At 35.5% G+C, this 22,946-nt stretch overlaps 1 protein-coding gene across 1 annotated transcript; it reads left to right on the forward strand.

Annotated features, from left to right (window-relative positions):
- The first annotated feature begins 542 nt into the window (after nucleotides 1–542).
- On the forward strand, nucleotides 543–22,260 carry slc37a3 (solute carrier family 37 member 3). Its single transcript, XM_055153910.1, has 14 exons — nucleotides 543–632; nucleotides 3,994–4,168; nucleotides 7,925–8,039; nucleotides 8,858–8,950; nucleotides 9,052–9,135; nucleotides 10,556–10,701; nucleotides 13,176–13,272; nucleotides 14,016–14,100; nucleotides 14,992–15,200; nucleotides 15,909–16,050; nucleotides 16,491–16,592; nucleotides 17,567–17,766; nucleotides 18,261–18,326; nucleotides 19,386–22,260. The coding sequence occupies exons 2-14, from the start codon at nucleotides 4,092–4,094 to the stop codon at nucleotides 19,476–19,478; spliced, it is 1,509 nt and encodes a 502-aa protein (XP_055009885.1). The 5' UTR covers nucleotides 543–632; nucleotides 3,994–4,091; the 3' UTR covers nucleotides 19,479–22,260.
- The last annotated feature ends 686 nt before the right edge of the window (nucleotides 22,261–22,946 follow it).

Raw genomic sequence — 22,946 nt, forward strand, 5'->3', positions numbered from 1 at the left:
TTATTTATTTATTGTAATTGGCAAACACGATTTTCTGTATTTTGGCTAAAAAAAATTACAAATTAAACTTCCCTTTACTGTTGGCAGGGATCAGATTAGTCAAAAATTGTGGATCTCCTGTTTTAGTCCTGGTTTAGACCTGACGCAGTCCTGGTTTAGTCTTAGTTTTGTCCTAGTTTAGATCAAATTGGTCAAAAATAGGGACACCTGGGACATTTATTGTATGATACTGGGACAAATCACTGGTTTTGGCTAAATCTGCTGGGACAGGGGACATGAGGCTCAAAACTGGGACTGTCCCTGGTAAATATGGGACACCTGGTCACCCTACATTTATTAGTTCCTTATAAGGGAGCAGGAGAAGGATGGTGGTCAATGTGCCCATAGGTAAAAAGAGAGAAAAAAAATTAGCAGCAAAATACGAGCGAACATACTTACACAATATTTCTGTTTTGAAACATAATCCAGGGTGGCACTTGAGTGTGTCTAACTGTTCCGTGTGTCCACTCCTGTCCTGTGGGGGCAGCAGAGAGTCAGAGACGCGCGGGTCACGTGGACGAAGAAACAGACAGAGGAGCGCACAGTAAACACCACCCGGAGCGCGAGCCCAGCAGCCTCTGTTTAACCAAAAGGTAAGCCTTATTTTTATTAGATTCATCTGTAGAATTAAAATTGATTTGTTTTGTTACTGTAGCGACTTGAGTATTTGAGATGAGACGACAACATCCACGGAAAATGCGAGATTTGTCAGATGTGTCACCGTGGTTTTGTGTGTTGTACCTTATGCTTGCGTGTCTTGGTTTCACTGGAGATGTGCAAACGCAGATACGTGCAAAATGCAACCAACAACGATACAATTCACTGTTTAAGTATATATCCTAACCTAGTATGGGTGTCTTATGTAATATGCACTTGTATTCTATGAGCTAACCACAATAGTGCATTATATTATTACATAATTACACCTTTACCAATGGAGTGACTGTGGTCTCCAGTAGTTTCATGTCTCTAGTCCCTTAAATTTCTTCTCACATCCCTTTACTCTGCAATAATGATATCGCATTAGCTATTAATGTGTTTACTAATCTATTGTCAATGAAAGCTATTACATTTTCTTGTTTTTAATTATATTTCTGTACTAAATCATGCCACAAAAAGTATAATGACTTAGATTTAGACAAACTTTATTGATCCACAAGGGACACGTTTTATTTATTTGGACACAGGAGCTCACACATCACAATATATTGTAATAACAAAGAGCAAAAATATACATGGTAATAGTAAATTCAAGATAAGCCGCAAAAATGACAAAAGACTGGTGTCAAATAAGGCATAATTATATAAATGTATATGTGCAAGTTAAAATAAAAAAGTAGAAAATAATCCTTACATTCTACTGCACCTTCTTTTTATAGAGAGATAGATAGAGAGATAGATACTTTTTAGATTTAGAAAGAAATTCATTATATCAACAACAATACAAGTATCCACAGGTTAGTAAATAAGTATGAATGACCTGCAAATAATTGTACACAGGCTGGACTTGTAATGAAAGTATAATGTGTGTACTATTCTGTTTAACACTATGGCAAGAAATGTAATTATTACATTATAAATTATCCAAGCTGTGCACTCAAATTCTGTCCTGGAGGAGACTGGGGTGCTGGGTACAGAGGCCCCATTGATGAGAATAGCTGAAGAAAACCAGTCATTCAGGCTTTTACCTGTGGAATTACTGTGGAACACTACTGGCTTTGTGCGATTTTAGGGGATCTTTTACTGAGGCAAAACCAACAAATTCTCCCCCAGGTTAATCAGGCAGTCATGATATTAAAACTATTACATGAGAGATCATCAGTGGTAACATATACTGTCCTGCTGCTGTTTGTTTGAATCAATAAGAGAGGTTAACTGTTTAGTCAAATGTACTGCAGTGTTATCAGAATGTTAAGAAATCCATAATCAAGTAGGGATGTAACAATAACCAAAATATTGGTTTTATAGTAGTAACAGCTGATAAACATAGAAAACTACATATCCCACGATTCATTTCAGCATAAACAACATGAAGAAATATGATTTTACTTTAATTTTGAGGATTATGTCAGTGATGATTCACACCAAAGTCTTGTCAAGGTGTTTTAAAAGCAAGAAATATCCTTTTTTACAATTTTATCAGCTTTTCCAAAATGTCGTAATAAACATCAATCATACAGTGAGATGCAGCTCATGATAATACAGTGTTTCCCATCCATAGACCCTTTAGTAATTTCTTATATCTAATTATAGTACTTTATATGTATTATTATATCATTGTTTTATTATACTATTTGTTTTATTTTACCAAAAAAAGTTAAATACAAGAACAAGTTATTATATTGGTTGAGCTATAGGTCTTGAGTTTCTGAAGTATTTGAAAGTATCTGAAATAAAAACCTTAAGATTAACTTTTTTGTAATTAATTTCTTGAATGTCAAAGAATCTTAAGTTCAGGTAAAAGCTAAACTTTAACATCAACTTTGGTAAGTAATTCTCAATTTGAAATTTAAAATACAGGTCTTAAACTAACATAATTTGTATGAGCAAACTACTGGCGCGCCTTACAGTCGCCGTCTGATCAGGGGGAGGAGCGCCACACATTGATACTTGGTCTATGGAAAACATGGCTATCGTACTGTGAGATTTGGATATCGTTACATCCCTACAATGGACACAGCTATGTACTGACAAATGTTAAATACAATAACTTGTTTTCGAGGGTTGCTAACTGCCAAGAATTTCAGTATTTCGAACAGTAAATAAGGTGCCATATTGATGTTTTTATTTGCTTTACACAGGGAAATGTAAATGTTGTTCTTAAGCCTTCATGATATCTGAGCTTAAGGATGTTATAAAACTTAAAGAACATTTCTAAGATTTTGCAGTAAAAAATTAAAACTCAAGATTTTGCCTTCATCAAAAGTAGGGCTGGGTATCATTAAGAAGTTGCCGATACGATACATATCTCGATACATTAAGCTTTCAAGTCAATACGATTTATTTCAAATCAATTCGATATGGTGCAATAAAAAATAATTTCTAAATCATGGCTGTGATACTAAAAGTCTTTGTTAAACCATGTCTTGTGCAAAGTGAATATAAAACACGCCCATTTTAACCAACAAAACAGTGAAAATGTCAAATGTGTCGCATGAACAAGTTTCCTTCCTCTGAACAAGCAACAAAACTGTAGCGCTTTAATAAAATAATTTAGTAAAAGATACCATAAAAATACTCTTGGCGATATATCAATACAGCATCTCATGATTTTAATACTGTATCATCACATGAAACAATACGATATATCGATATTTTTTCACATCCCTACTAGTTCTTCCATAAACAAATGCAATGCGTTAATGTTTTCTAACCATGGTCTGATGTTGATTTTTTGTACGTGGTTGTTTTTTTCATTTGCCAAAAGGTTTTATTTTATGATGCTCTGCGGTTAATCCCAAATTCCCCATTGAAATCACATTATGTTCCACTTCACTTGTTGCCTTCAGTTGCATTCCCTCTGGAATCATGTGTTTGTTTGTGTCTATTTTAAGGATAGACCAATATTCAGTTCAGTTCAGTTCGTCAATATATTGGTTGATATTTGCACTGTTAAGCATATCAGCAATATGCCTTAAGTTTTCAGCAAAGGTCGATATTTTGTTTTCTCCAACGTGCTGCATAAAGAACTTGCATAAAGCTTTATTTGAATGAGATAACTGCGAAAAACGTGATTACACTGCTCTCTGATGGGTTTGTGGTACGAAATATGGCCCAAAATATCAGCAGATCTTATCGACCATCAGTTACTCTGCATTCAAAACGATCTATATCAGCATCTGCCCTTAAATAACCCACATAATTGTCCATCTCTAATCTATTTCACACCATTTGACACAAATTGCAGCCCTCGTAGTGTCATATAACCAGATTATAATTGTGTTTTTATTCTAGCTTCACCGTTGCCATGGAGATGTCTCGGTCATCGTAGTGGATCAGACCCGTCCTGCTTCTGTCCCGGTCGCCCACAGCGCCCCCCTCCTGCTCCGGTGATGCCTCCCTCGTGCTGTGGCTCCCAGTCACAGTACACACACCACCACCTCATCACCTTCTGTCTCACTTTTTTCAGGTAAGACAGTCAACATACATTAGGCCTGTCACGATAATTATTATATGGACTTATCGTTGTGTATATGAAAGCAGGATCAATGTATTTTGGTGGTCAGTATTTATCATGTGTACACTTTCTTTGCATTACTGGGAAATTTGTGGGGTTTGTTTGGCTATACGATATCATTTAAAGGTGCATTGTGTTGCTTTTCTGTTGGAGTGTCCGTCCCTGTTAGTGCTTTGTTTGGGATGTTTCACAGTATGGTATTACATTTTTCTATCTTCATGGACCAGACTAAGGGCCAATCCCATTTCTAATTTCTACCCTTTGCCCCTTGCCCCTTGAAACTAAGCAACAAGGAATAGGGGTTGAAAGTAAACCCCTACGAATTGGGACATCCCTTTAACAATCAAATACGCCATCAGTCGTCTCCGCCTGCCGTCTACAACTGTGGTGGTCTCTCTTGCGTGGGCTCGCAATTCATGCACAACTTCAGTTTCGTGCATCAACCAATCACGCAAGTCACAAATAATGTTACACTACTGAACATAGTACTTGTGGGGTTTTTTGTGTGTGTGCTTTCTATGAAGAAAATTACCATTACGCATTGGAACAACATTAAACTTAAGACAATATAGCGTTTATTTTACTACACTACATTTGTGAACTTCTTTGGTCTCTGTGGTCGTAGTAGCAGTCATCTTGTCGGTGATTCACAAGGCATTCTGGAAAATTGCTCATACTTCTCCGTTTGGAGTGTGCCTCTGAAAAATCTTCGTTTGGAGGGGTGTATAACCCTACCACTTTCCCCTACCCCTCTGTCATAACGGTAACTGGGACAGCCCTACTCCTACACTTGAACGCGCAAATGGAGGGGTAGGGGAACGTGGCATGGCCAAGGGGTGTACTGGGATTTAGCCTAAGTTACTGGTCAGATATATGGAGAGGCAACCCTGCTCACAGTCGGAATGCCTGTTTTTCTAGGTATAAAACTACCTGTAATTGAATAAATGTAAGGTCGAGCAGTTTAATGTCATACTGTGGAACATTGCAGGAAGAGCAGTGACATCCATAGAAATAAGCAGGTGACAAACCCCCAACCAAAAAGTAACATAGTGCACTTTAAACCGTGAAAGACTGAATTAATAACTTCCTTGACTAATTACAGATGCAAACTAAATACTTAAGGGTTTCATTCTGCTGCTGCTCAAGTTTGTTTTTTAACAATATTGTACATTTAGTGGTTTAATGTGCTCTTGGAGTTTTGTATCAGTGGCATAAATGGTTTAAATATTATAATTTATCTTTTGTATCTACTTCAGCAATATATTGAACTTCAAAATTTAATATTGTGACTGGCCCAACATACCTACTATATTAGGATTATTTTTTGAAGGGCTGCCAAAATAAGAAAAATTCAAATTGTGTTTTTTTTTTTTTTTTTTTTTTTTTGGACATGTTTTGCAATATATGTTTAAAAAGCCGAATTGTGTTCATAGTGTATATTGTAAACAACTCCAGGATCATTAACATTTGAGACAAGACTGAAATATGAACTGATTAGTCCTGACTAATACAAGAATCCCATGCATTTCAGAACATGTTGTACCTGTAATTTAGACCTATATAAACAAGATTCTTCTATAAAAAGATAAGAATTATCAGACTTTACGATTTTATTACTCCAAATCAAATTGCGTTTTTGCTTTGATAGCGATATATTGCGCTGCCCTTTTGACTTGTGAAAGTATGTACAGAATGGTCTCTATGTTTTTGAGCTTGTAATTTGGGTGAAAGGTCCAGGGTTACATCAGGTCGGGTCAGACTATTTAAAGATTGCCACATGTACAAGTCAAGGTTTAAGTTGTAGACTCTTTTTAGATTGTAGAGTATACGGGAAACAAGGAAACGACCCGTGCTCTTTAATTTGCTTAGTCTTTTAAAGGTCCTATATGACATAAAATTGACTCTTGTGATCTATAAACCATGTTATGATGTTATCTCATTGCAAACATACCTGGAGTTGTATCATGTTTCATTCACACATGTTTGAGTAACACTTTTATTATTAGTCTGTTTATATCACCTCAAAAGTTCAAAATGTTCTTTTCCATCTCTTGAGTGGCAGGTACAAGGCGGAAAGTTTAAAAACAAAGCGGACCACATCCTGTATTACCACCTGACATCACAATGTGGAACAGAGAGGTTTCACTTTGAGAGTTTGTGTGTTAAACGTGTGTGAATGAAACAAAACACAACTCCAGGTACGTTTGCGATGAGGAAACATTATGACATAGATCACAAAATGGAGTAAAATGGGCACTTTAAAGAAGAAGTGTGTTTAAGCCAATGTCAGATGTATTTCTTGGTTTATTTATTGTTCATTCATTTCCAAAAAGCCAAACAAAAAATATTCATTAGGCAGTTGTTTAACCGTCATTGTAAACAGCCCCTTCTCTCTTTTCAGTTAAAATAGAGGTCAATATTTGTGTGAGACTCCTCGGGGCCAATGTCATGTTTACTTTATCAAAGCAACGGTTGGTCTCAATTTCTGTCAGTCAGCAGAAAACTGTGCGTTTAAGTCGATATGTTGTCCCCTTTTTACAGATAATACAGGTACAGCTAATATTACAATCATTACCTTGGACTAGTTTGTGTCGAGGTTATCAACTTGTCAAAAGTATCAGTACTCAGATAACTTAAATAACACAAAAAGACCAACTGACTTTTCCTGAATAGCTTTATATACTGTTTATAACTTAATGATCTTTGCTCTTTATCAGAATTAGTATGAGATCAAGAGATTAGGTGGTAATAATAAATAACTACTCATTTCTACAATTTTGATGTTCTTAGTTGCATTACGCAGGGAAATACAAGCCTCCATGATATCTGAGCTTTGCAAAGAAGGATGGAAAAGGATGTTATGAATTAAAACTCAAGACTTCGCCTTCATCAAAAGTGTTGTGTGTATAATTGTCTTCTGTTAGATAAACAAATACACTGTGTTCATGTTTTCTAACCATGGTCTGATGTTGCTTTCTTGTACGTGGTTGTTTTTTCATTTGCCAAAAGGATTTTATTTTATGATGTTCTGCGGTTAGTCCCAAATTCCCCATTGAAATCACATTCTGTTCCACTTCACTGTTGCCTCCAGTTGCGGGTTTATCTTAAAAGTCTTATGTTACGTAAACTTGACTCTTGTGAGCTTTTGTTACAGACCTGCAGTTGTGTTTTGTTTCATTCACAAAGTTTGAGTAATCCTTTATTGTTGGGATGTCGATGTATCCGAAGCTCAAAATGCTCTGTTGCAACGTGTAGTTTTCAAGTTAGCAACCACGTTTTACCATTTATTCAGTGTAGATTGGCAATTCCAGGGCTGAAATGAGCTAAATGATTCTAGTGAAGGTGGAGTTTCAAAACACGCTGGAGCACTTCCTGTATTACTGACATCACAGGCTGGAACAGAGTGTTTTCTGTTCGAGAGAAGAACAGGTTTGTGTGTTAAACATGAGTGAATGAAACAAAACACAATTCTGGGTGTGTTTTTGATGAGGAAACATTATAACACAAATCAGAAAATAGAGTAATATGGGCCCTTTTAATGAGTTTAACTGGACAGAACTCGTTTATGTCCAGAATATGACCTCATGACCGTAAAATATATTATTTTATTCCTGCAGTTTTCTCACATCCTCAAAACGAGACTGAGACCGCTCTGTTGTGGCCAGATGTGTTTTGACTCATGTTTGACTTTATGCTTTCTGTTTTCAGTTATGTGCTGCTACACTCATCCAGGAAAACATTCAGCAACGTGAAAGTCAGTATCTCGGCTCAGTGGACACCGACTCTGCAAAATGGCACTTCTCCTAACTTCTCTCCATCTGAGGTATAAACCGACAGCATCTGCATTCATTCAAAGTGTGTATGAAAGTAGTTTTGACTTAATTTGGTGGGATAATACCTGTTGTAAGAATAAATTACATCAATCAAGAAGCAGTTTGTGAAGAAAAGTTGGGTAATATGTTAAACATCACAGGAAGTGGAAATGACGTTGAATTCTATCCAAAAGTTCAGCACAATTTACACACAAGAAACACATTTTGTCTGAGGCTTCAAACATGATTTCAACAAAATAAAGGTGTTTTGTTGTATTTGTATTTGTCAGATAATCATTTCTGTGTACTTTAGGAGGAGTTTTTGTTTGGTAACAGTTTTGGAAAACCCTAAAAAATGACAAAATTGGGAAAACAAGTGTGAATGTTTTTGTTTGTTTTTTGTTTTTTTAAATCTTAAATATAATGTTAATTGTGTTTTTGTAAAATGAGTAGTTCAATCTGTCATAGGCATTTGTGTAACTTGCCTTGCTGGAGGTTCTCTCGTCACCTGCTTGTCTCCATGGAGATATGCCTAGAATGTTCCACAGTATGGCCATAAACTTGAGAATCTCCATGGAGACTTGCAAGCCAAATTACAGGTTAGATCTGTGGAGAGGCGATCCCACTCACAATAAGAATGGATGTTTTTGAAGATATTTTTGAGCAATAAATAACACCTGTAACTGAATAAATGTAAGACAGATTAGTTTTTAATGTCATAGTGTGGTTGCAGACCAGCAGACCAGAAAAGTTACACAGTGCACCTTTAAGATCCATAGCGAAATACAACAGTTGAGCATGAAATCTAAAGTTGATTTTATTATTTTAGACCTGGGAGGACAATCACCTGTTTGCAGATGAGCAGGAGGCCACTTTGTTTCTTGGAGCACTGGACTCTATCTTCCTGTTTTCATACGCTGTGGTGGGTAGAAAACAATGCAGTTTTCCCAATTAAAATGTCTATTACAGCTTCTCCATTATCTTGTATTAATATTTTTGTTATTATGTTGTTTGACCTTCCAGGGCCTGTACCTGAGCGGTGTGATCGGAGACAGAGTCAATCTCCGTTATGTTCTGTGTGTGGGCCTCTGTGGATCAGCTATAGTGGTGAGTCTGTTCTGTGCTTCTGTCGTGTTGGAGATGATTCATGTTAAACTTTACACAAATGCCAGGTTTCAATCCGAGCCTCATCTCATTGTGGCGGTGAATTCCTTCACGGTGCATAGACCTCGATGCAGATCCATAAATCCATAAATTGGACTTTAGGAGCATTGCAAAAAAAATGTGGCTTTGATGCTCCCAAAATTGTGTTGTCTGAGATCGCAATAGATCGTTCAGCCTTAATACAGACAGAAAACATTCTACCAAACAGCCTTTGTGGTTTGGCCATTATAACAGTTCACAGTTGTGATTTCAGTTAGATAATAATAGAAATTAACACTCACCATCATCAGCACATCCTCTGTCACAGAGAGAACACACATATTCCACTGAGTTGTGTCCTTTAGTCTGACAGAGGCTGACCACATCAGGGCACAAGGAGCCTGCTGTTTTTTTTTCAGCTTATAGTTTATTATTGTTATGCAAATTATCCATGTGGTTTTAAGTTTTGTTTCTGTAAAGCGTAAACAAATGTGCGCAAAGCTGCATTAAATATATTATTACTCAATGTATATTGAAAGAAAGGAAAGCGGAGTACAGGAAATGTTTGTAGAGTGGTGTTAGAGAGGACGAGTCACAGTTGGTATGATGTAAGTTTATGATGTTTATGTGCACTGAAACTTGACTTGAAAAAAATTGTTGATGAAATCAAAATCGCAATATCTGCCAGAAAATTCACACTTCAGTGTTTTCTTAAAATCGTTCAGCCTTAGTCTTTATAGTTTCAACCTCCGCAAATGTGTGCAGTGTTCAGAAATGCATTACTTTTCTGTTAATTTAGCAGTTTGTAGAATCCCTAAAAGTCGCATACTGCACAAAATGTGAGCGCCTAGTCATTTTGTAATTCTGTTACCTCATGAAAAACATAGCTGGAGTTGTGTTTTGTTTCATTTACACGTCTCAGTAACCCTTTATCATCAGGCTGTCTAGATCTCGAAAGCTCAGAATGCTCTGTTCAACCTTATGATGTTATGAAGCGTTACTTTTCAAGTTAACAGCTCCTTTTTGCTTTTGGTCAATAGAAATTGGCAATTCCACGGCTCAAGTGATCCATATGTTTCTAGTGAAGGTGTATGGAGTTTAAAAACACAGTGGAGCACTTCTTGCATTTAGCATGTTAAACATGTGTGAATGAAACAAAACACAACTCCAGATAGGTTTTAATGAGGAAAAAACATGATCGTAGATTACAAAATAGCATAATATGGGCCCTTTTATTTAGAACGTAAATTGCAAATCTAATCACAAATCTTCATGCAGCCGGAGTCGTGAGCACACTGACCCTTGAACTACTGTAACAAATATGCCATTGATGTTTTGATAAGAGTGAAAGTAAAAATTGACTCATAACTGTGTGTGTTTTTAGGAGTTCTTGTTTGGCACAGTAACAGAATGGCTGAAGATCTATAATGTGTACCTGTACTGTGGGCTGTGGGTGCTCAATGGGCTCCTGCAGTCTGCGGTCTGGCCCTGTGTGGTGGCTGTGATGGGAAACTGGTTTGGGAAGAGCGGGTGAGTTTTATTTTTGTTTCCTTTGGAGCGTGGAATTGACAGTGGCCGTGTCTCGTTTCTCTTTCCTCGCTTCTTTCTCCTCAATTCGGCAAAAACGTGGCGGTCAAAGTCCTGCCTACAGAGGAGACACAGGGAGGAGAGAGGATATAAACTCCTCACTGAGACCAATAAAGTTTGATTATTTTATCTGATGTCTCATGTTTACTCCTTTCTTCCATGGTTTTCTTTGGGACACTACTTATTACGACACATTTGATTGACAGCTGAAAAATGGAGGATCGAGGAGAGGAATCAAAGAAAAGGAAGCAAGGAAAGAGAAATGAGACGCAGCCAAAGATGAACACTGGTGTTAATTGATTTCTTTCTTTGTAAATATTGACTTTGAAAGATGTTATGTTCAAGGGGAACTTGTCTGTTGCACAATATCAATCAATCTATCAATCTATCAAACTTTATCTATATAGCACTTTTCATACATTTGAAATGTAGCACAAAATGCTTCACATGCAACAGAAAAATTACAATAATTAAAAACAACAGCAACCCCACCCCATTGTTTTGTCCATATATACAACAATTTAAACAGAAACATAAAACATAAACATAAAGCTCCTAAAGGTTAGAGTAAAAATTAAAAATGGAGAGCTAAAATTAGATGGAGACTAAGTAAAATAGTAATCATAATTTAATTTAATAATAATAATAATTTTAATACAAGTAAAAGTTTCAATTAAAAGCTAAATTAAAAAGATAAGTTTTGAGTTCACTTTTAAAAATATGAACACTCGCAGCAGACCTCAGGTAGACTCTTACACAAATGGGGGCCGTAAAAGCTGAATGACTCTTCAACATGAGTTTTAGTTTGGACTCTTGGGACAGTTAAAAGATGAGACCTGAGGACCTGAGAGTTTGAGAAGCTCATATGATAAAAACAGATTAGATAAATAAATAGGATTAAGACCATTAAGAGCTTTATAAACCAATAAAAGAACTTTAAATCTATCCTTACAATAAAACACTAAAACATAGACATAGAACTGTAATGAAATTATAGGAATGCTGTTTATTGATAATTTGCATCTGAGGTCCTCAACATTATCTGGTGATGTGATGCTAACTGTAGACTCCGCTCTGTCTGAGGCTTTGTTAGACTTTAATCTGACCTTTATTTGAGCACAGTCTGCCCATAAAGAACGGACTTAGCTGGAGCTACAACAGCTACAACAGTCTTTTGTAAATATAAAGGGTGTTTTCCTTAAAGGTCCAATATTACACAAAATTGACTCTTGTGAGCTTTAAGACATGTTATAATGCTGTTGCCTCATAGAAAACAAACCAGGAGTTGTGCTTTGTTTCATTCAGAGAACTGACTTAGTTGGAACCATAGACTGTATAAAGAAGTGGACTAAGCGAGTGTGACAAATGGTTACAGGAGCGAATTTGGAGCCACAAAATAGCTCAGTTAAACTCAAGGATAATGTAGAGCAGGTTAATACAAACATTTTAATACTAAAATCACACAATATTCCAATGTACATCAATGGGAGGGTAGAGTTTAAAAACCAAATCGCTCTAAATTTTACCTGGAAGCCTAAGGGCCAAGAGAAATTTGGTTATAGTTTGGTTATGTGTAGTATATAATGTAATATTTTCACATGTACCCATATAAAAGATTATAAAAGCAAATGTTATAATAAATAGGGCTGGGTATCATTAAGAAGCTAATACATACCTCGATACGGTGCACTTTCAATTTGATACAATATATTTCAAATCCATTTGATATGATTCATTAAAAAAAAACAAAAAAAACACTAAATCGTGAATGTGATACTAAAAATCTTTGTTAAACCACTTCTTGTGCAAAGTTCATATGAAGCACAAACATTTTAATCCTCAAAACAGTGAAAATGTCAAACGTGTCGCATAAATGAGTTTCCATCCTCTGAACAAATGACAAAACTGTAGCACTGTAACAACATAATTTAGTAAAATATACCAAAAAATACTCTTGATGATATATCAATACAGCAGCCCCCTGTATCATCAAATGAACAATGTATCGATATTTATATTATAATTTATATAATATTTTTCAACACCCCTAGTTCTAAAGTACAATATAGTGCATAAGTATGAGTGATGTATTGATGCCAAACTTATATTGGCTGATATGCACTTTTTTTTTCCAAGTATCTGAAAAAATCGCATTTATAGATACGTGGATTTTTTTTTCTCATCTCCCCCAGTCTCTTTGTACCATCGTCATTCCCAGTTTGTTCTTGAGTGCATCAGATAGGTCGTTTTAGACAGACTAATGAGTTCAAATGGAAATAGAAGAACAATTAAGTTAAGGAGGTGGCTGTGTTTACACAACCACCACAAAATCTTGTATACTAGAAGCAAACCTTAGCATAACTAAACATACTAACTAAACTAAACAACAGCTTAACAATGATTCATTTGTTTTCCAGGCGTGGCTTCATCTTTGGTCTGTGGAGCGCCTGTGCTTCTGTCGGAAACATCCTTGGTGCATTTCTGGCCTCTAGTGTTTTGAAGTATGGCTATGAGGTAAAGTAATATATATTAGATATATAGACAGGCTTGTCAAAATTATAAAAAAATCAGATACTAATTGATAAAACTAGTATTGAAACTACATACTAATGTGAGCTTGTATCAATACTAAGAAAGTTAAATTCACAGGACAAAAATTAAGCTTTCCTGAGTAGGTTTAGAATGATCTTAAGATGTACCAGATCAAGTGTAAAAGCACATAGCCTAGTATACGCCCATGGACCACTGTGGAACCTTCCTGGACCACTGAGGGATTACACAGATATAAGAACATGGTAATATAAAAGAAAATCTCTCGATATAATGTTGAAAATTACATTCTATTGTCTAAAAAATGAGTTTTTTTTATTATCATTGCATTATCAGAATCAGAATTGAGTATTGAGTCTGTTTCTTAATATCAAAATTGAGATGTTACTATCGTGACAACACTATAAAAAGATATAACAAGTTTCCTTAAAATGAAAACTAAGACTAAGATTCAGGCATTTGTAATCATCACTGATATAAGCTTGGGAAATTTAATTTTGTAGGTCCATAGGCAATTTTCTGTCAGTAAAAGCATTTTGGTTTGGAGTTCAGAGTTCACTTGGTTTAGGAAAATATATGAAAAACTAATAAAAATGGCTTTCAACAATAATTTTCAGTCAAGATCAAGTGTAACAAAAGCTATTATCAACTGAGAACATATCACCCAGATCTACTATACCCTCTGACCTGTATCTGTTTTTGTCCAGTATGCCTTCCTGGTGACGTCAGTGGTGCAGTTTGCCGGTGGGATTGTGGTCTTCTTCGGCCTCCTCACATCGCCAAAGGAAGTGGGTATGTACTTCTCTGAAAGAACTGAATATTTTTAGCTTGTGGGTTGCACACTAGGATGCTATCTGCCCTAACTAAACCCATGTGTGTTAAAGTTTGACAAATACAATGTAGATAACGTCAGATCTTATGTCATTTTTATGCAAAATGTTTTAAACTGTTTGCAGTGGTTCAGACTTATTCCGCACTTATCTGTTACCTGCATCCCAATTTTTCACCATAATGACTTTACAAGCACTTTTCTCAACTTTTAGAGCTGTTGACATAGTAAAAGATGATGAAAGGAAATGATGATGGTGAAAATAATATTAGTTTAAGTATAGGAACTAAAAATGTTTATTTAAAAATGGGGGGAGAAAGAGACAGAAAAGGAAAGGAATATATCAATGTAAGCGGGCATAGCGGTGTGTTTATGCTACACTACCACATTACTTTTGTTTTATTTAACTAAATTTGTGTCGGTGTGTGGTCGGGGGGTGTTATTTTGTATTTGTTGTGGGTGTTGCTCTATGTTTTTGTGGTCTGTTTTTATGTTGATTATTGTATCTTGTTAAATGTTATATTTTGTTGCCTTTAATAAATAATAATAAAAAACACACACATTTACTGATTATTAGACAAGAAAACATTTTATTTTATTAAATGCAGACAGTACACAGTGAATATCTGACCTCAAGAACTGCTTACATAAAATACTGCATATGATATATCTTTACTGGTACATTTTGCTCAAATACATGGAAAATGGTTACAGGGGCTATAAATACCTAATTTGTCCTTTAACATTTTGAGAATCAAGTAACGCAGCTTTAATCAAAAACGTTACAGTCGTCTGTCTCTGTGCTTACTGTATAACAATTGCTAAAATAATAAAATACATTTGTTGTGTTTCAGGTTTGAGTTCAGAGTCAGAGACGGGCCTGGGTCCGGTGGAGACAGACTCGGACAGTCACAGACCCCTGATGAGCGACGAAGAGGACGAGGTGGAGGTGGAGGTTTACGCACAGAGAGACCACCCCATTCAGCAAAGTGACGAAGGACCACCCCAGGACCCTCAACCTATAGGCTTCTTTCAGGCCTTCTGTCTCCCAGGGGTGTTACCGGTAAGAAATCAAACATGCTCAATTTGTTTAATAGAAAGTTACCCTTACTGAAAAATGTAAAAGTGGAAAAGGCACAAACCCGAGGCACTCCGACTGCATATATTAAAAGTCCTGTATTGCCTGAAGGGACGCCTGCGTTTCGACCAGTAAGATAGTCTTCATCAGGGCATAATCAATCAATTCTGTTAAGATTACCAGTTTAACCCTCGTAGAGCGCCTGTACTGCTATTTTTTTTACTTTTTTTATGACCCAGAGAAGTGCTCTACCTCTTTTCTTCATCTGATGCTCATTTTGTTGTTTTCTTTTTTATTATTTATTTTTTAAAGGCACACTGTGTAACTTTTCTGGTAAAGGTCCACCACCTGCTAGTCTCCATGGAAATGTTATTGATTTGCCTAGAATTACCTCAGTAAAGTAAATGACTCTTGCACTTTAATTTAATTCAGAACTATTGATTCTATGTATTGTTCCTTTGTCAATGCTCCTGACTTGGCCAGGTCCTCCTTGAAAAAGAGTTTTCGATATTTCTCTCCTGGTTAAATAAAGGTTTTTTAAAAAGTTATTACCATGGCGATATGCAGGAGATGCTACCAAGCCTACCAGAAAAGTTTCATAATTCACCTTTAATCATGAATTAACCTTGACTTCTGAAAAACTATTGTTACATATTTTGTGAGAGTTTAATGTTTTTGTTTTTTGTTTTGCAGTATTCCCTGGCGTACGCATGTTTAAAGCTCGTCAACTACTCCTTTTTCTTTTGGCTCCCGTTTTACTTGAGTAGCAACTTTGGCTGGAAAGAAGCCGACGCTGATCGTCTGTCTGTGTGGTACGATGTTGGAGGAATCATTGGTAAGCTCAAAAAGTTTTATTGTGTTTAATATACTGTTTATTCTTTAAGTTTGATTAAAGGTGCACTGTGTAACTTTACAAATGCCTTTCTCCGTGGAGATGCCATTGCTCTGTCTAGAATGTTTTAAAGTATTAAACCTTGTTATTTTCATGCAGACCAAGCCAGACCGAGTTACAGTTCAGATCTATGGAGAGGTGACCCCACTCAGAGTCAGAATGTCTGTTTTTCTTGGTATTTTTGAGTCATGAAACCACCTGTAATGTAATAAATGTAAGGTAAAGCTGTTTATTGTCACGCTGTGGAACATTCCAGGCAGAGCAATGACATCTCCATAGAAACAAGCAGGTGCCGGACCCCCAAACAAAAAGTTACATAGTCAACCTTTTAAATTAATATGTATGTGTATTACTATGACTATAAGTTTGTTTTTGTCTTTCAGGTGGAACAATACAGGGTCTAATATCTGATTTTATGGGGAAGAGGTCTCCAGTTTTAGCTTTGAGTTTGCTGTTTGCAATGGGAGCTCTTGGAGGATTTAGCCGTAAGTTATTATTTGAAAATATGCTGACAATAGTGTGGAAATCCAATACAAGTATGATTTAAAATATGTCTGTAAATGCAGTGTTGTACTGTTTTGTTAATTTTTTTTTTCATTTTTGACTATCATACTAAACTATACCCAATATTTTGTTTTATTTATTTTGTAGACAAACAGTAGTGCTTACATTTTCCAGATTTCCATAGCAATGTTTTTATCTGTCACCTCTAGGGTTGGGTATCATTAAGAAGTTGCCGATACGATACATACCTCGATACAGTGCACTTTTGATTTGATACGATATATTTCAAATTGATTCGATACAGTTCAGTAAAAATAAAGGCTTAATCATTGCTGTGATACTAAAAGGCTTTATTAAACCACTTCTAGTGCAAAGTTCAAATGAAACGCAAACATTTTAATCTTAAAAACTGTGAAAATGTCAAATGTGTTGCACAAAGGAATTTCTTTCCTCTAAACAAGCAACAAAACTGTAGCTCTGTGACAAAATATTTTAGTAAAACATACCAAAAATAGTCTTGATACACCAGCCACAAAATTGATACTGTATCATCACATTAAATGATACGATATATCGATATTTCAATATTTTTGCACACCCCTAGTTACCTCTATTTCTTATTATTCAACTTTTACATAGTTTTTATCTTGAAAATAATCGGACAATAGTGTGGAAATCTATCAGAAATATGATTAAAATATGTTTGTAAAAGCAGTGGGTAGAGGAATAGGAATTATTACTTTTTGTATCATTTTTATAATACTTTTAATTTTTTACTACATATATTACATTTTCCATATTTTCATAGCAACACTTTTATCTCTGACCTTTATTTCTTATTGTTCAATTACGTTTGCCTTGTTTTTGTCATGTTAGTATTATGAGAAATATTTTTACTGTATTACCACACACAATATCACAAAATAAAACTGTTTATCTTTATCTCTTTTCACAGACTCTCCCAATAACCAGGTCATAAATGCCGTGTTATTGGCCACCACTGGTTTCTTCACTGGAGGTCCCTCAAACATGATCAGCTCAGCCATCTCCGCAGATCTGGGTCGTCAGGACGCGCTCCGGGGCAGTCAGGAGGCTCTGGCCACAGTCACAGGGATCGTGGACGGGACCGGGAGCATCGGAGCCGCCGTGGGACAGGTAAATATAAAATACACTTTGACACTGTTGCATTATTTAAAGGGCCCATCTTGCACTATTTCCTGAATTATGTTGTAATGTTGTTTCCTCATCAAACAAATACCCAGAGTTGTGTTTCATTCACACATGTTTAATAGAAAACATTCCACCTTGTGATGTCATGTGGTAATACATAAAGTGCTATCCTGTTTTTTTAAACTTCATACTCCACTTTCAGACCTGGAATTGCCCAAATCTAGTGAACTCAAAAGTAAAAAAGGTAGTGTTAATTTCAAAACTACTGCTTCATGACATCACGAGACCTTTGGTGATATAGACCGAAATATAATGCAGGGTTGCTCATCCATGTGTGAATAAATAAAACACAACTCCAGGTATGTTTTTCATGAGGTAACAACATTATAACATGGCTTAAAGCTCACAAGAATCAGTTTTATGTAAAATAGGACCATTTAATGTATTGTATATTTGACCCAATGTGTTTTCCTTCTTAGTACTTGGTGTCCCTGATCGAGAGCAAGCTGGGCTGGATGCATGTGTTCTACTTTTTTGTTATCATGGTAAGTACATTTAGTGATTTTAAGATGATAATTCAGTGATACTAATACTGTGGTGGCAATAGCGCTCGATATTTGAATCTTGTTATTTAATCCAATATTTTTGTATATAAAAACACTGAATTGAAATGTGTTTTCTTTGTCAGGGCCTATTTTCTGTAAACGAAAAATAAGCCAGAAGGTTGGATCTTTTCACTTTCAGATAACATTAAAAACATGGGGTCAGGGGTCATCAAACTACTCCAGCCCTCCACGCCCCTCTGTCCCCCACCACATGAACTGGCCCTATGAGGCAATCCTCAGAAGTTGTCATGGCCTATTTTTTTTTATTACTTTTTGGCAAATAATAACACGTCTGAATTTTGTATTTTGATGATTTTTCAATTTAAAAATTATATTTATATGAAGTATTTATATTTAAAGAATTATATGACGTATTTACATTTGCCGCCAAATCAAACGCACAAGATCAAACGGTGACAGTCAACGTACGCGCAGAGTTCTGTAGTGCAGTTTAGGACAACAAAATGGCAAGTGTTAAAATAGAAAAACTTGACAGAGGGTGCTGAGTTTTCAAAGAACAGTGGACGACCAGTTATTTTTTTTGTTCAGTGTAAGGACCGTGCAGTTTGTCTGATATGTAAACAACGTGTGGTGGTTTCCAACAATATAATCTGCATCGTCAGGGTCATCAATTCTGTTAAACGGCCTACTCAACCCCAGCCCCCCATCACAGTCAAGAGCGATAATGTGGATCCCAGAGAAAAAAGTTTTGTCACCCCTGGTCTTGATAATTGTCCTTACTTTTAATTTTCTCCTAATTTTTAACACATATTGCAAAATATGCATCCTTAATAAAGCAAATATGGTATATTCTTTCAGATTAAATTGTGAGGTAATACTACCAGATGTGGGGCAAGAGCCAGTTGTCTCTAAATAATGAATAATGAATAATAATTGCCATTATGTATAATTAGCCTGTAGAATCTTTTCATGTCATATGAAACCCACCTATACACCTTCACTTGCTTAAATCTGTGTTGTTGTTGTTTTTTCTTACAGACAGGGTGCAGTATTGTCTTCATTTCTCCCTTAATCTTCAGAGAGGTGAGAGCGATGTGGAGAGAGCGAAGGGCCTCTCAGCGACAACTTTGAAACAAAAGAGAAAAAAAAAGAGCGAAAAATATAGTCTAAAATAGTTCGACTTCTTTTACTGTGACACTTTGAACCCAGAAAGAAACTCCCATTATTCGGTGAGTGTTTGGTGTGAGTGAAGGTTGTAATTTTAAACTGACATTTTCGGTGACAGATGAAGTGCCTACGTGAAAGAATCTAGGCCTGGTGCCCTTCAAAGTAAAGGTGTAAATAGTCAAAAAACTGAATGGATGTAAATAGAACTTACTGTGTGTGGGCTTTTAATTTGAAAGGTTTGGTGACCTTTTTTAGAATGTATACTGACTGCATTTTAGCCTTTGTAAATATGTACAGTGCTTACGTGCTTTTATTTTGAAATATGAACCTTGCACTACAGTAGGTATTGTAATTTTTCAGGGTTTTTTAACGTAACCACTTGAATTTAATTGATAGTACACGTTTATATGCACAAATTAATAGCTGAATGATACTGGGAAATTACCACCAAAGTTTCATGTTATTAGGCTTTGAAAGTAATTATTATTGGTTTTAATTTTGACACTTACTTACACCAATCCAGAGAACAGCAAGAAATGAACTGTCTATATTTGTAATTAATGTTTTAACTGTGGAGAGGACTTTTCAATCAGGGTGGACTCTATAGTGCAATGTGTTTTAATTTGGTGACATTTTTTTACTAGGGATGCACCGATAACGATACTAGTTTTGAATATCTGAAAAATTTTATCTGATATCCTGGTTGGACCTTTAATTGGATTTGATAAGACTATTTACAGGCCTAGAATGTGACATAATGTTTAAACTTTTATTCATATGTAGTTGTTAGACTTTATTATTTATTGATCCACAAGGGAAATTATTTGGACACAGTAGCTCACACATCACAAAATAATATAATAACAAAGAGTAAAAAATATAAATAGTAATAATAATTCATTCTAAATAAGTAAGCAAGAGATTGGTGTCAAATAAGGCATAATTATATAAATGTATACATATAAGTCAATAGAAAATAGAAAATATGTAATAAAATCTCAGCAATATACAAGAGGTCGTAAGGAAAAACTGTGCAAAAATAATATGATGATTGGCAGGACATAGGGTTATCTATCGGGTTATCAATAGATATTTGAAGGATGCAATTACATAACACAGTTGGATCTCTTTCGTAATAGCTTTACTGTATCTTAAGGAAATGAGTGACATTTTCTGTCCCTACACTGATATCGGATACTTAAAAGTCAAAATATCAGTGTCGGAACTGAAAAAGTTGGACCGGTGCATCCCTAGGTATTTCTTAACCAACCAATCTCTGTTCTTCATTCCATAAATCTCAAATATTTACTAGATGTTTACTAAATAATTTTTGTTTACATTTAGTGTTTTTTTATTCTATGCCATACACTGGCTGCAATCGGATGTACCTTAATTGATGCATTTTTTTTTTAAACTGTCTTTTATTTTTGGATTATGCATTTGTTTTGGGGACTTTTTTTATTTGCTTTATTTTTTTTTATTTATAAATCTGACCTGTTTTCTTGTTTAATAATGGTTGCAAAAAAATTGATTTTATTGAACTGACAGGTTCTTTGACATAGCTTATATAGAAGGATTTTAAAGGTGCGTTATGTAACTTCCCGTAACTGATGGGAAGTCTGCCACTTACTTGTCTCTCTGGAAATTTTATTGCGTTGCATGAACTGTTCCACGGTACAGCATTAACTTGTGTTTCTATAATTAGGGCTGCGTATCAGAAAGACGTTGCCGATACGATACACACCTTGATACATAGGCCACGATACAATACATATCTCGATACAGTGCACTTTCAATTCCGTACGGTATATTTCTAAACCATTCAATACACTTCAATAAAAAATAAAATCAAAATCATGGGTGTGATACTAAAAATATTTGTTAAACCACATTTTGTGCAAAGTTAATATGAAACACAAACATTTTAATCATCAAAAGAGTGAAAATATCAAATATGTGACATAAACATGTAGCTAGAATAAACTCTAAACTGTAGCTCTGTAACAAAATAATTTAGTAAAATATACCAAAAAATACTCTTGACGATATATCGATACAGCAGCCCACGATACCAATACTGTATCATCACATGAAATGATATGATATACCGATATTTTGATATTTTTGCACACCCCTGTCTATAATGCATTTATTCAATTACAGATGTTTTTAAAGCTTAAGCATATTGCATTTTTACTGTGAGTGGGCTCGCCTTTCCACAGATCTGACCTGGTGGTTTATTCATTTATCATTACTTAATTAAGAAAGGACAAAACAAAGAGTATAGTTACATGTACTATAGCAACAAATGCACGAAAAGTTGATTAGACCATAAATTTAAAGCAAGAACATCTCCACAGAGACAACAGGTGACAGACCCTCCAACAGAAAAGTTACACAGTGCACCTTTAATACAGTTGATCATTTATGCATCTCATGTCTTTTGATTTTGCACAGTGACAGTTTACACTAACCACTTTTTGCCTTAGTTTTGTTTTTCTGTTTGGCCTTTAATCGGGGCTGGTTCCTTTCGTTTGTGTGACCTCTCCTGTCTCTGTCTCTGTCTCTGCCAAACCAATGTAACTGAATGTACAGGATTTCAGTTGAATGTGCAACAAAATCTGTGGTGCATTTTACAAGTTTTTTTTCTTTTTTCTTTCCATTTTATTTATGCACACCACTATGTTTTAAAATAGCAATTGTGAATGCATTTTACGTTTTGAATTAAACGTGAAGCACATTTAAACTTTTTATTGGTTTGTTTCATGCAGTAGTTGCACTTAGAGAGAAAATACATAGGTGGTTTAAAACTTACACTACATTCCCCTGGTGCTATGTGAGATCCCCTGTCTTTCTAGTTTTCCTGGGGTTGGACCTTATAGAACTACTTCATGGTTTAGTCCTATTACAGACTGGGTGTAGTCCTGTTCAGATCTGTTTTAGTTCTGTTATAACTACAGTTTAATCTGGTGCTACATAATCCACATTTTCTTAGGTAGTACTTGGTGTGAAAAGAACTGATTTACTACATTTAATTTCACTGTCAGAATAGTATTCACTTAACGGGCTTATATTACTCTATTTACTAATCTATGTTCCAACTTGTGATGTCGGGAAGTGCCCCACTGTGTTTTTAAAGTGCATACATCTTCACTAGAATCATTTGGTTCATTTCAGACCTGGAATTGCCAATCTCTACTGAATAAAAGGTAAAAGTTAACTTGAAAACTATCGCTTTGTGTCATCACAAGGTGGAACAGAGCATTTTTGGCTTTGGAGATGTAGACAGATTAATAATGGAGGATCAAAAGTGGGGACTTGCAAGTCATGACTTGGACTCAAGTCAGCCTTGAGTCACTATTTTAGGAATTGAGAGTTGACTTGATAAAATGGACTAAGACTTGGGACTTGACTCTGACTTGAGCCCTGTTA

Source organism: Boleophthalmus pectinirostris, unplaced genomic scaffold (assembly GCF_026225935.1).
Source record: "Boleophthalmus pectinirostris isolate CB_2022bp ecotype Guang Dong unplaced genomic scaffold, ASM2622593v1 HiC_scaffold_18, whole genome shotgun sequence".
Taxonomy (NCBI): Eukaryota; Metazoa; Chordata; class Actinopteri; order Gobiiformes; family Gobiidae; genus Boleophthalmus; species Boleophthalmus pectinirostris.

Bases quoted from the DNA above. Each gene is read 5' to 3' on its own strand.
- slc37a3 (XM_055153910.1), top strand. From the start codon at position 4,092: ATGCCTCCCTCGTGCTGTGGCTCCCAGTCACAGTACACACACCACCAC. The intron at 15,201-15,908 runs GTAAGAAATCAA...TTTGTTTTGCAG, and splicing joins GTCTCCCAGGGGTGTTACCG to TATTCCCTGGCGTACGCATG. The intron at 18,327-19,385 runs GTAAGTACATTT...TTTTTCTTACAG, and splicing joins TCTACTTTTTTGTTATCATG to ACAGGGTGCAGTATTGTCTT.